The sequence below is a fragment of the Mauremys reevesii genome, linkage group 22 (assembly GCF_016161935.1).
Source record: "Mauremys reevesii isolate NIE-2019 linkage group 22, ASM1616193v1, whole genome shotgun sequence".
NCBI lineage: Eukaryota > Metazoa > Chordata > Testudines > Geoemydidae > Mauremys > Mauremys reevesii.
Genome location: NC_052644.1, coordinates 22,045,533 through 22,057,239, shown reverse-complemented (window position 1 = coordinate 22,057,239; position 11,707 = coordinate 22,045,533). Strand labels below are relative to the sequence as shown.

Genomic DNA, 11,707 nt, shown 5'->3' with positions numbered 1-11,707 from the left:
CCCTGGCTACCCCCTAAACTCTGTCCCCAGGGGCCTGCAGGCCCCGCCCCTCCCTTGCTGGGCCCCGCCCCCTCCTCCGGCCCCGCCTACTCGCAAGTCCCGCCCCCTCGCCTTGCTGGGGCTCCGCACCCAGGTCCCGCCCTCCTCCGGCCCCGCCCCTTCCCGAGCCCCGCCCCCTCCTCCGGCCCCGCCCCTGTCCGGCCCCGCCCACTCGGGGCCCTAAACCTTCTCAGGCTCCGCCCCTCTCCGGCCCGCCCGCCCGCCCTCCTGCTCAAGCCCTGGCCCCGCGCGCTCCCCGCCCCCCGCCCCAGCCCGCTCCGGCTCAGCCCCGGGCCGCGGCCATCTTGGAGCCCGGTGGCTGCCGGGATCGATGACGCTGTTACCATGGTAACGGCGGGGCGGGCGGGACCGGGGCGGAGCGGAAGGAGCAACTTCCGGTGTGGGCGGGGCTAGGCCGGAAGTGGCAGGAGGAGGTGAGGAGCGGGGGGCGCTGGGGGACCCGGGGGAGGTGTGGGGCGGGGGCTCGGGGAGGGGGCGGGGTTCGGGGAGGTGTGGGGCGGGGGCTCGGGGGAGGGCGGGCGGGGTTTGGGGAGGTGCGGGGCAGGCGGGGCTCGGGAGGGGGCAGTTGGGGGTTTGGGGAGGTGTGGGGCGGGGGCTCGGGGAGGGGGCAGTTGGGGTTTGGGGAGGTGTGGGGCGGGGGCTCGGGAGGGAGCAGTTGGGGGTTTGGGGAGGTGTGGGGCGGGGCTCGGGAGGGGGCAGGCGGGGTTGGGGAGGTGTGGGGCGGGGGCTCAGGGAGGGGGCAGGCGGGGGTTCAGGGGAGGTTCAGGGGCGGGGCCTCGGGGAGGGGCAGGCGGGGTTTGGGGAGGTTTGGGGGAGGGCTCGGGGACGGGGCGGGCCGGGGTTCGGGGGAGGTTTGGGGGGCGGGGGGGATACGTTCCCCCCCCCAACAGCATCTCTCCCCCCAGCGGCCGTGGGGCTCGGGGCGCCCGGGGGGCGATGGTGGTGCCGGGGCTGGAGCTGCCCGCGCAGGCCGTGGCCGGGATGGTGGCCGACGTGGTGTTCGTCATCGAGGGCACGGCCAACCTGGGGCCCTACTTCGAGTCGCTGCGCAAGCATTACCTGCTGCCCGCCATCGAGTGCGTCCGCCGACCCCCGTCCCCGGGTGTGCCCCCGCCCGGCATGTCCCCGGCGTGTGCCCCGTCCCCACCCCGGCCAGCCGGCCCCAGTGTGTCCCTGTCACCCCCCCAGCCTGCCTGCCCCACTGGCCGCCTCCCAGCCCCCACATCCTCTCTCATCTCCCCAGGCCCTTGCCGGGGGCAGCGTCCCCCTATTTCCCCCCATGTGCAGGGTGCCCTGCCCTTAATCCCATATTCTCCCAGCCCTCCTGTGCCCCCCTCCCTCTGTCCCCCTCCTGAATGGACAGCCTGCCCCTGCCCCAATCCCCCAGGCATGTACTTGCCATGAGCAGCCCCCCCCACACACACATTTTCCCCCCATCCCAAGCAGCTAGTCCCCCCGCAAGTGAGCATGGTCAGCCCCACTCCCAATTTAGAGGGGAGGCTCCAGGGAAACTTGGGGGTGGGGGTGGGGGCAGCCTTGGCATCCCCAGCCCCACTTCCCCTTGGGGGAGGGTGTCTGATGGGCACATTCTCCTTGTGTCCCCCCAGGTACTTCAACGGCGGCCCCCCAGCTGAGACAGACTTCGGGGGAGACGTGAGTGGGCCCCGTCCCCCCCATACAGCAGTTTCTGGGGCTTCAGGGCACCCCTCCATCTTCCCCACAGGCAGTGGGGGCTGGGGGGTGCCCCTCATTGTATCCCCATCTCCTTGCGCATGGCAGAGTTTGGGGGCTGAGGCTGGGCCGGTTTGTGGGTCGCCCCCCATCTCACCCCATGCTCCCTGCTGGTGATTGGGTTTGTGGGGGGCTGGGCAGGTTTGTGGGGCTTCCTTTGAACTCCCCTGGTCCCTCTGTGCAGGGTGCGGGTAGGGGGTGTCAGGGCACCCTGATCTCACCCTGGTCCTGTTCAGGGGGGTGTGGGGGGGGGTGTCAGGGTCCCCCCAGATCTCACCCCCCCTCTCCCTGTCAGTACGGGGGCACCCAGTACAGCCTGGTGGTGTTCAACACGGTGGACTGCGCCCCGGAGTCTTATGTGCAGTGTCACGCCCCCACCAGCAGCGCCTACGAGTTCGTCACCTGGCTGGACGGCATCCAGTGAGTGGGGTGGGGGTGGGCGAGGGTAGAGGCCTCCAGTAAGGGGGGGGGTGAGAGGCATCCAGTAAGGGGGGGGTGAGAGGGGAGAGGCAGATCTTCCTGGGGTGGGGGAGACCCCAAGAGTGAAAGTGGGGGAGGGAAGTGCCATGCAGCTCGTGGGGAAATGTCTCCTTAGACAGATAGAAATCAGGACTTCTGGGTTCTCTCCCTGGCCTTGGGAGGGGAGTGGGGTCTAGTGGTTAGAGCGGGGGAGCCAGGACTCTCCTGGGTTCTCTCCCTGGCCCTGGGAGGGGAGTGGGTTTCTGTGGGTCAGAGCAGGACTCCTGGGTCCCATCCCTCGCTCCGTGAAGGCGGTGTCCTGGGGGCCTCACTCGGCTCCATGTCCCTCCTGTGCAGGTTTGTGGGGGGCGGCGGGGAGAGCTGCAGCCTCATCGCCGAGGGGCTCAGCACGGCCCTGCAGCTCTTCGATGACTTCAAGAAGATGAGGGAGCAGATGTGAGTGTGGGGTGGAGGGGGGGAGCCCGGGATGGCGGACGGTGGGTGTCCCTGCAGCGCGGGGGTGGGGGGAGGTTCCAGCTCTGGGGCTGGGGGCTCAGGGTCGCAGCCCTGGGGCGCTGGATGGGGTCAGGGGCTTGGCGCTCCGGGCTGCGTTCCCCAGCTCCCACCGTGCTGTGCTGCATGCTGGGAAGTGGAGGCTCCATTGCATCCTCCCGCACCCCGTCTGTCTCTCCCTCTCCCCTCGCGCAGAGGCCAGACCCACAAGGTCTGCATCCTGATCTGCAACTCGCCCCCCTACCTGCTGCCGGCCGTGGAGAGCACCACCTACTCCGGCTACACCACCGAGAACCTGGTGCAGAAGATCGGAGAGGTGAGGGGGGGCCGGCAGCCTGGACACCTGGGTTCTCCCCAGCTCTGGGAGGGGAGTGGGGTCTAGTGCTTAGAGCGGGGTGGGGGGGCTGGGAGCCAGGACTCCAGGGTTCTCCCCCACCTCTGGGAGTGGGGTCTAGTGGTTAGAGCGGGGGGGGCTGGGAGCCAGGACGCCTGGGTTCTCTCCCGAGTTCTGGAATGGGGGGTGTCTAGTGGTTAGCATGGGGGAGGGGAGGGAGCAGTGTGTCTGGGAACCAGGACGCCTGGGTTCTCTCCCCGTTCCTCGGCCTCCACTCACCCCGTCCCTCCCCTCCCCTCCCCAGCGCGGGATCCACTTCTCCGTCGTGTCCCCCCGCAAGCTGCCGGCACTCCGGGTGCTCTTCGACAAGGCCACGCCCGGCGGGATGCTGGAGGCCCAGCCCAAAGACTTCAGCCAGGATCCCCGGCACATGATCCTCATCCGCGGCATGGTGCTGCCGGGTAAGGGGGTGGGGAGCGATGGAGGGGGGCTCGGCCGGGGGAGGGCAGCGGGACCCCTCCCTGCAGGTGGCCCTGGGGGGCAGAGGAGACATCCTGGAGCCGCGGAGCCATGAACAGGACGCCCGGGCGGGAGGGGCCAGAGAGGAGCCGTGAGGCCGACGAAAGGGGCAGAATCCAGGAGCCGCAGCGAGGGTGGGGGAGAACCAGCAAATGGCAGCCCTGCGCGGGCAGCCGGCATCTCCCGAGGGGCTTGGCAGCGGGCAGGGTGGGGGTGGCTGCGGGCGTGGGGCTGGAGGGTGCAATGGGACGGATCCAGCCTGGGAACCAGCCAGAGGAGGGTTCCCTGGGGCCGGCGCCGGTGCGATCGCGGGGCCCTGTCTGAGCTGGAAACTAGGAATCTATATGGCCTCAGAGGTCATGCTGGGGTCACCCCTTCCTGGCAGGGGGTCAGAGGTCACCACACCTGCCAAAGGCTTAGAGGTCACAGCAGGGTCACCCCTTTCAGATGGGGGTGAGAGGTCATGCTGGGGGCCGTCCCTTCCCATGGGAGGGGCAGAGGTCATGTCTGGGTCACCCCATCTACCAGGGGGTCAGAAGTCATGCCAGGGTCACCCGTACCCAGCAGAGGGTCGGAGGTCATGCTGGTGTCACCCCTTCCGGCAAGGGGTCAGAGGTCATGCTGGGGTCACCCCTCCCGGAAAGGGGTCAGAGGTCATGCTGGGGTCACCTCCTCCTGGCAGGGAGTCAGGTTCGCCTGAGGTCCCACCCAGGGGTCAAGGTGCATTGGGTGGTGCCGGCCTCTCCTGGCTGCTGACCTGTCTCCCATCCCCCAGTAGGTGGCAGCGCAGCCTCTGGTGCCATCCAGCCCAAGCAGGTGGTGCCCCAACCGCAGCTCCCCACCGCGCCCCCGCAGCACCCGCCGGCCCCGCAGCAGCCCCTGCCGCCCGCCTCCCAGCCCTACCAGGTACGTCCCCCGGGGGGGTCCCAGCCCCGCCTCCCAGCCCTGCCAGGTACGTCCCCCGGGGGGGTCCCAGCCCCGCCTCCCAGCCCTACCAGGTACGTCCCCCGGGGGGGTCCCAGCCCCGCCTCCGAGCCCTCCCCGGTCCGTCCCCTGGGGGGGGGTCCCGGCCCCGCCTCCCAGCCCTACCAGGTACGTCCCCTGGGGGGGGGTCCCGGCCCCGCCTCCCAGCCCTGCCAGGTACGTCCCCCGGGGGGGGGTCCCGGCCCCGCCGCCCCGCCCGGCCCGGTACGTCCCCCGGGGGGGGCCCGGCCCCGCCTCCCCGCCCTGCCAGGTCGTCCCGGGGTCCCGGCCCCGCCTCCCAGCCCTGCCAGGTACGTCCCCCGGGGGGGGTCCCAGCCCCGCCTCCCAGCCCTGCCAGGTACGTCCCCCGGGGGGGTCCCAGCCCCGCCTCCCAGCCCTGCCAGGTACGTCCCCAGCCCGGCTCACCTTTGCTTCTCCCCACATGTCCCCCAGCCCAGCTCCCTCAACGCCGCCCAGGCTGCAGCGCAGTCTGCCGTGGAGGCCGCCAAGAACCAGAAAGCCAGCCTAGCCTCGCGCTGTGAGTGCCGGGGGAACCCGGGGGGGGTGGGGTGTCTCACAATGGAGTGGGAGGTTGTGGGGCGGGTTCCTGGGGGTGAAGTCACAAGGAGGGGGTTGGGGGGTCAGGGCCGAGGGGAGGGGTCTCGAGAGGGCCTGGGGGGAGGGGAAGGGGCTGGAGGGGCGGGACCCTGACTGCTTTCTCCCTCTCCCCCGCAGTCACCCCGCTGAACGCCTTGCAGACGCCCTTCAGCCAGGCGCCCGCGCAGCCGCTCCCCGCCGGCTCTGTCCCGGCCATGGCCCCCAAGCTGCCGCCCTCCTCCCAACCCAGCCTGGTGTCCACCGTCACCACCGGCTCCAGCCTGCTGACCCAGCCGCCTGGCCAGCCCCCCCCGCAGCCCGGGGCCCCGGCCATGGTACGTGCAGCCCCGCGGGGCCTCTGGGAACTCTGCTCGCCAGCCACCTTACCCGGTCGCTACTAGTTTGGCTCTGACTGTGATGGGTCCCCCCTGGAACTGGGGTCCCCCCATCCCCGACCCACCAGCCTGGGCTGCAAAGCCCTCCAAGCCAGCACTTCCCCGGCATTCGCACAGGTAGGGACCCACCCGGCTGCAGGCTCTCCACCCACCACTTCATCTTCCAGCGCTTGCCACGTCCGCGAGGTGGGTGCACTCGCCTCGTGCACCGGTGCCGGCAGCTTGTCCCTCAGCCGTGTCTGTAGGGGAGCGGCTGTGGCGCCCACGTGACGTGGTATAAGGGGTGCCACCCGCTCCCCCCACCCTCACTTCCTTCTTGCTGGAAACGCCGGCAGCGGGGAAGGAGGATGAGGATGGGGCGTGGAACGGACGTGAGCACCACATCTCGACGAACACCCGGTAGGGAACCGGGAACTGGCTTCCTCCCAGCCTGGGCCCCTAGAGCAGAACCGAGGGAGACTTTTCGAGTGATTCCTCACCGGACAGACTCGGCCCAAAACATCCCCTCATTCCGTGACTGTGGGGAAAAGGGGTGCCGGGGTGTCACCCCCAAAAGACCCTGCTGCCAGCCCACCCTTTAGTATCTAACCCTAAAGAGGAGTTAGCGGTCAGAGTGCTCCGATCCGCACCTGTGGTGTCACGGAGTGCGGGGAGGTCCGGGCCCTGCACCCCCACTTCCTGCGATTCACCGGGACTCTCAGCCGACAGGAACAGCCCAAAACCCAGAGCTTGTGGGTACAGAGAACAGGACCCCTCACTCAGGGCCATCTTGCGGGGGTGGGGAGCCCAGACCCAGGTTCTGGGCCTCCCCCCGTCTCCCCAGCTCAAAACTGACGCCCCCTCCAGCCCCTCCTCTTGCCTTTGTCTCTTTCCGGGGCCAGGAGGCCACCCGATCCCTTTGTTCTCCAGCACCTTCAGTTGGCACCTTTCAGGGGAGGGGCCCAGACCATCAGGGAACAGGGTGTCGGCCCTTCTCTGTGCAAACACCATCACATGGGCCCTCCAGGGCTCTGTAACGATCGCACCCCCTCATCCCACCACCTAAGAAATGCAAAGGGGAAACTGAGGCACCCACACAGTATTCAGAGAAAACATTAAGAACAGTCCCCCTTGGTCGCACGTGGCTTCAGAGTCCGTCTAGCAGGCCCTTCAGCCGCGTCGGGGAGTTGGCCGGCTCGTCGAGTCCTTCTGGGACACAGCTGAGGCTTGGCCGGGGCGGTCGGTCCGTCCGCTGGCGGAGCCGCCACTCCGGGGGTGAGCCGCAGGAGCGAAGACAAAACGGAGACGATGCAGCTGCCGTTTTATATCCTTGTAATGTGGCTTTTGTTTGCTCTGTCCCACACGAAAGCTTTGCAGGACGTGGCCTGGGCGGGGCGCCTGTGCCCAGGGGTGTCCCTGCATGTCCCCCTGACCCCTAGCGTAGCCCCCGGCTTCTCTCATGGGTTCATTGTGCGGCTGATGGGCCAGCAGGCCGGGCGGCGCCAAGGCCAGGCTGGGGACGGCGCTCGGACACGCCCGTGTATCGGTCGCCGTACGGTGAGACGTGCGAGTATCGTATTTCGCAGCTCAGCCCTTCCCCACCGATCTACCAGGGCGTATCTAGGGCGACTCTGTGCCCTTTTCTCATAGCGATAGGCACAGTATTATCAACGGTCAGCCATATTGCGTACCTCACGGCCTGTCCCCCCGGGGGCGGCGGCTCCCATCCGCCCCAGGGCGGGGACTGGCTGGCTCAGGGGGGCAGGGAATGGGGCCTAGGGCCTGTCCCCTCTAGGGGGCGCTGGCTCCCATCCGCCCCAGGGCGGGGACTGGCTGGCTCAGGGGGGCAGGGAATGGGGCAGGGGCCTGTCCCCTCTAGGGGGCGCTGGCTCCCATCCAGCCCCAGGGCAGGGACTGGCTGGCTCAGGGGGGCAGGGAGTGGGGCAGGGGCCTGTCCCCTCTAGGGGGCGCTGGCTCCCACCCGGCCCCAGGGCAGGGACTGGCTGGCTCAGGGGGGCAGGGACGGGGCTCCTGGGGGGCACCTGGGCTGGGTCTGACCGTGCTCTCCCTCCCCCAGCCCAGCAGCGTGGCGCCCAGCAGTGTCAGCGTGACCCCCCCGGCGGCCCCCCAGCTGGGGGCGGCCCAGCTGTCGGGGGCCCAGCAGTCGGTCACCAACAAGGTGCTGGCCTGGAACGGGGTGCTGGAGTGGCAGGAGGTGAGAGCCCGCCCCTGCGGGGGGTGGGGGGGAGCCGTGACCCGGCCCCTCTGACCCCCCCCCCCCACTTCCTCCCAATATCTGCAGAAGCCCAAACCGGCCTCGGTGGACTCCAGCACCAAACTGACCCGGTCGCTGCCCTGCCAGGTGTACGTCAACCCCGGGGAGAACCTGTGAGTGCCGGGGGGGGGGGGGTACAGTCGGGTGGGGGTAATGCCTGGGGGCTTTTCCCAGTCACTGACTGACTCCCAGGAAAACGGATCAGTGGCCCCAGAAGTTGATCATGCAGCTCATCCCGCAGCAGTTGTTGGTAAGGGGGGAGCCGGGCTGGGTCTCTAACCCCCCCTCTCCCCGCCGCTGGCTGTGGGGGGGCCGGGCTGGGTCTCTAACCCCCCCTCTCCCTGCAGACCACGCTGGGCCCCCTGTTCCGCACTTCCCGCATGGTGCAATTCCACTTCACCAACAAGGACCTGGAGTCACTCAAGGGGCTTTACCGCATCATGGGCAACGGCTTCGTAAGGCTGGGACCCCCCTGGGGCCCCACCTCCCAGGACCCCTCAGCCCCACCCCACCGCATCATGGGCAACGGCCGTAAGGCTGGGACCCCTGGGGCCCCCACCTCCCTGGGACCCCTCAGCCCCACCCCCACCGCATCATGGGCAACGGCTTCGTAAGGCTGGGACCCCCCTGGGGCCCCCCCACCTCCCCCGGGACCCCCTCAGCCCCACCCCCACCGCATCATGGGCAACGGCTTCGTAAGGCTGGGACCCCTGGGGCCCCCACCTCCCCTGGGACCCCTCAGCCCCACCCCACCGCATCATGGGCAACGGCCGTAAGGCTGGGACCCCCTGGGGCCCCACCTCCCCGGGACCCCTCAGCCCCACCCCACCGCATCATGGGCAACGGCTTCGTAAGGCTGGGACCCCTGGGGCCCCACCTCCTCCAGGACCCCCTCAGCCCCACCCCACCGCGTCATGGGCAACGGCTTCACAAGGCTGGGACCCCTGGGGCCCCCACCTCCCGGGACCCCCCCAGCCCCACCGCGTCATGGGCGACGGCTTCGCAGAGCTGGGCCCCCTCACCACCCGCCCAGCCTAGGACACCCCAGCACTGGGACGGGCCCCATGAGCATTTGTCCCCTTCTGCCCCCCGCAGCCCTACTTTTGGGGGTGGGGTCTGGCTGGGGGCGGGGTCTCTATGGGGGTGTGGCCTGACTCACTGTTGTGTGCCCTCCCCCCACACCATGCCCTGCGAGGGGGCGGGGCCTGTCCTGGGGCGGGGTCTGACACGGCCCCCCCCCAGGCGGGCTGCGTGCACTTCCCCCACACGGCGCCCTGCGAGGTCCGGGTGCTGATGCTGCTCTACTCGTCCAAGAAGAAAATCTTCATGGGGCTGATTCCCTACGACCAGAGCGGCTTCGTCAACGGCATCCGGCAGGTCATCACCAACCACAAGCAGGTGCAGCAGCAGAAGATCGAGCAGCAGCGCAGCGTAAGGGATCCCCTGAACCCCGACCCCCTGCCCTGTCCCCCCGACCCTGAACCCCATCCCGTCCCTCCCCCAACCCCGACCCCTGAACCCCAATCCCTGAACCCCCTGTCGCTGAACCTCGACCCCTGAACCCCGACCCCCGCCCTGTCCCCGACCCTGAACCCCAATCCCTGAACTCCATCCCGTCCCTTCCCTGACCCCTGAACCCCGATACTGAGCCCTGACCCCCCTGAACCTGAACTCCACCCCGTCCCTCCCCTTGAACTTCGCCCCCCCGCCCTGTCCCTGAACCCCGATACTGAGCCCCATACTGAGCCCTGTGCACTCAACCCTGAATTCCAATCCCTGAATTCCACCCTGTCCCGACCCCCAACCCCAGAACCCCTCCTCCAACCCTGACCCTTGACCCCTGTCCAGCCTGGGGTGCCCCTGAACCCCAACGCTCACCTGGCCTGGACCCAGCTTGCAGCCCCTGACCCACCAGGTCAAATTCAACCACGTGTCGGGGACCCCGGTGCCCCCAGACACACCCTGGCCCCGACTCCTCAAGGCCAGGCTGGGGGCTGCACCCCGACCACCCCTCCCCCAGCAGCTGGGGGGCTCCGCGTGCCAGGCTGGGGGGGGCATGGGCGTGTAGGGGGGCGGCTGATGGTGATGGGGGTGGTTGGGAGGCAGGAGGGTCCTGCCTGCTGACAGCCTGAGTCCGGGTGGGGTGTGGGGGTGCAGCCCCCCCCCTGCTGCCGGTCTCACCTGTTCCCCCCCCCCCAGATGGCCGGCCAGCAGGTGAGCCCCGCCATGGCCCCGGTCCCCATCATGGACGACCAGCAGCGGCAGCAAAGTCTGGTGAGTTTCTGCGGGGCAGGGGTGTCCTCTCTGTAGCACCCCCCTGCTGGGGGATCTCCCCATGGATGGGACCCTGGGGGAGGGGCGGGGGGGTTGCTCAGCCCTAGTGCGTGGCAGGAGGGGGGAGGACTCAGAGCCTCTGGGGGGGCTAGGAATTGGCTGACCCCTCCCCCCCGCTCTCAGTTGCAGCTCCGGGTGCAGCAGCAGCAGGCGGCAGCCACGCAGCAGCAGGCGGCCCCAGCTGCCCCCCAGCCCCCCCCGGCCCCTGGCCCCCCCCAGGCTGGGCCGCAGGCCACGCAGGGGGGGGCCCTGCCGCGACCCCAGAACCCCGGCGCCACCCCCCCGCTCCGCAGCCTCCTGCTCCGCCAGCAGCCGGTGAGTACCCCCCCTGCCCCCCCCCCGGCAGCTCCCCCCAGCCCCCGACTCAGCCAGCAGCTGGTACCCCGCAGAGCCCATACCACTGACCCCCTCCCCGCGCACCCCCATAGCGCCTGCCCCTGCAGCCCCCTGATGCTGCCGGCATCCAGCCGTGGGAGCCAGGTCCCCCGTGTCTCCCCTGCTCAGGGGTCCCCCTTCCCCTTCCCCGGGTGGGTGGCACCCATAGAGCAGAGGGAGTGTGGGGGGGCGGCTCAGCTCCCCCCTAACAATCCCCCTCCCCCCGGTTTGTTCACAGCCCCAGACTGGAGTCCCGCAGTCCCAGCAGCCGTTGCACCACCTGCAGCAGGCGTCCCAGGGGCTGCTGCCCCATCAGGCCATGGGGCAGCCTATGGGGCAGCCGCCGCTGCAGCTCCCTGGCCAGCCGCTCATGCACCAGGCGCCCGGGCAGCAATGGCCAGGCCAGATGGCCCCGCGGGCCCCACTGCCAGGTAAGGGGGGGGGAGGGGCCACAAGATCTGAACACACACACCCCCTGTCCCACTGCCCCCCATCCTGCCCCACCCCCTCAGCGTCTCTCTCCTCTCCCCAGGTCAGATGCTGATGCCCCCAGGGCCCCGCGGCCCCGGCCCCCAGCCCGGCCTGCAGCCGCCCAGTGTCATGGAAGACGACATCCTCATGGATCTGATCTGAGAGCAGCGCCCCCCATGTGTGTGTGGGGGTGTCTGCACCTGTCAATAAACCTCCTGCTGCCCCCACCCCCCTCCGCTGCCTGTGCTGTACCCCCTCCCCTGCCCCCAGGTCTCTGGGCCCCTCCCCCTCTTCCAGGGATGGAACCCCGGAGTCCGGGCTCCCTGAAGGGTTTGGCTGTTGCTCAGAGACCTGCGTCCAGCCCCCTTCACCCCTGCAGGGACAGCATCCCCCCCACAGCCAATCAGGGGAGGCATTGAATCAGGCTCCACCCCTTGCAGGGCACAGCAGGGACTGAGGCCACACCTCCAGAGAGACTCCGCCCCCAAAGGTGGGGGGGGAAATGCTCAGTGACCCCATCCTGGTGGTTCTGGGCTAGGAGGGTGGAGCGGTGCCTGTGGCCAGACTCCCGGGGGGGGGGCAGCGCTCGTATGTAGCTGTTGCCCACGATGCAAGAGGGGGTGTTGTGGAGGAGTCCAGACCCTGCACCCCCCCCTTCCTGTGCTGCCCCGGGACGCTCAGCCGGCCGCTAGCAGAAGGTTT

General features: G+C 69.8%; 1 protein-coding gene across 5 annotated transcripts; it reads left to right on the top strand.

Moving 5' to 3' along the window:
- Positions 1–331: 331 nt before the first annotated feature.
- On the top strand, positions 332–11,278 carry MED25 (mediator complex subunit 25). 5 transcript variants are annotated; one of them, XM_039509981.1, is made up of 19 exons: positions 332–473; positions 966–1,136; positions 1,668–1,713; positions 2,087–2,211; positions 2,608–2,706; positions 2,959–3,079; positions 3,402–3,558; positions 4,395–4,522; positions 5,024–5,117; positions 5,315–5,511; positions 7,628–7,765; positions 7,853–7,938; positions 8,018–8,075; positions 8,173–8,280; positions 9,068–9,256; positions 10,025–10,099; positions 10,283–10,474; positions 10,773–10,965; positions 11,067–11,278. In XM_039509981.1, the coding sequence occupies exons 2-19, from the start codon at positions 997–999 to the stop codon at positions 11,165–11,167; spliced, it is 2,247 nt and encodes a 748-aa protein (XP_039365915.1). In that variant the 5' UTR covers positions 332–473; positions 966–996; the 3' UTR covers positions 11,168–11,278. The 5 variants fall into 5 exon arrangements, with proteins under 5 accessions (XP_039365915.1, XP_039365916.1, XP_039365914.1 ...); XM_039509982.1 differs by having other exon boundaries at positions 333–473; positions 4,392–4,522; positions 5,033–5,117; positions 11,067–11,277; XM_039509980.1 differs by having other exon boundaries at positions 333–473; positions 4,392–4,522; positions 11,067–11,277.
- The last annotated feature ends 429 nt before the right edge of the window (positions 11,279–11,707 follow it).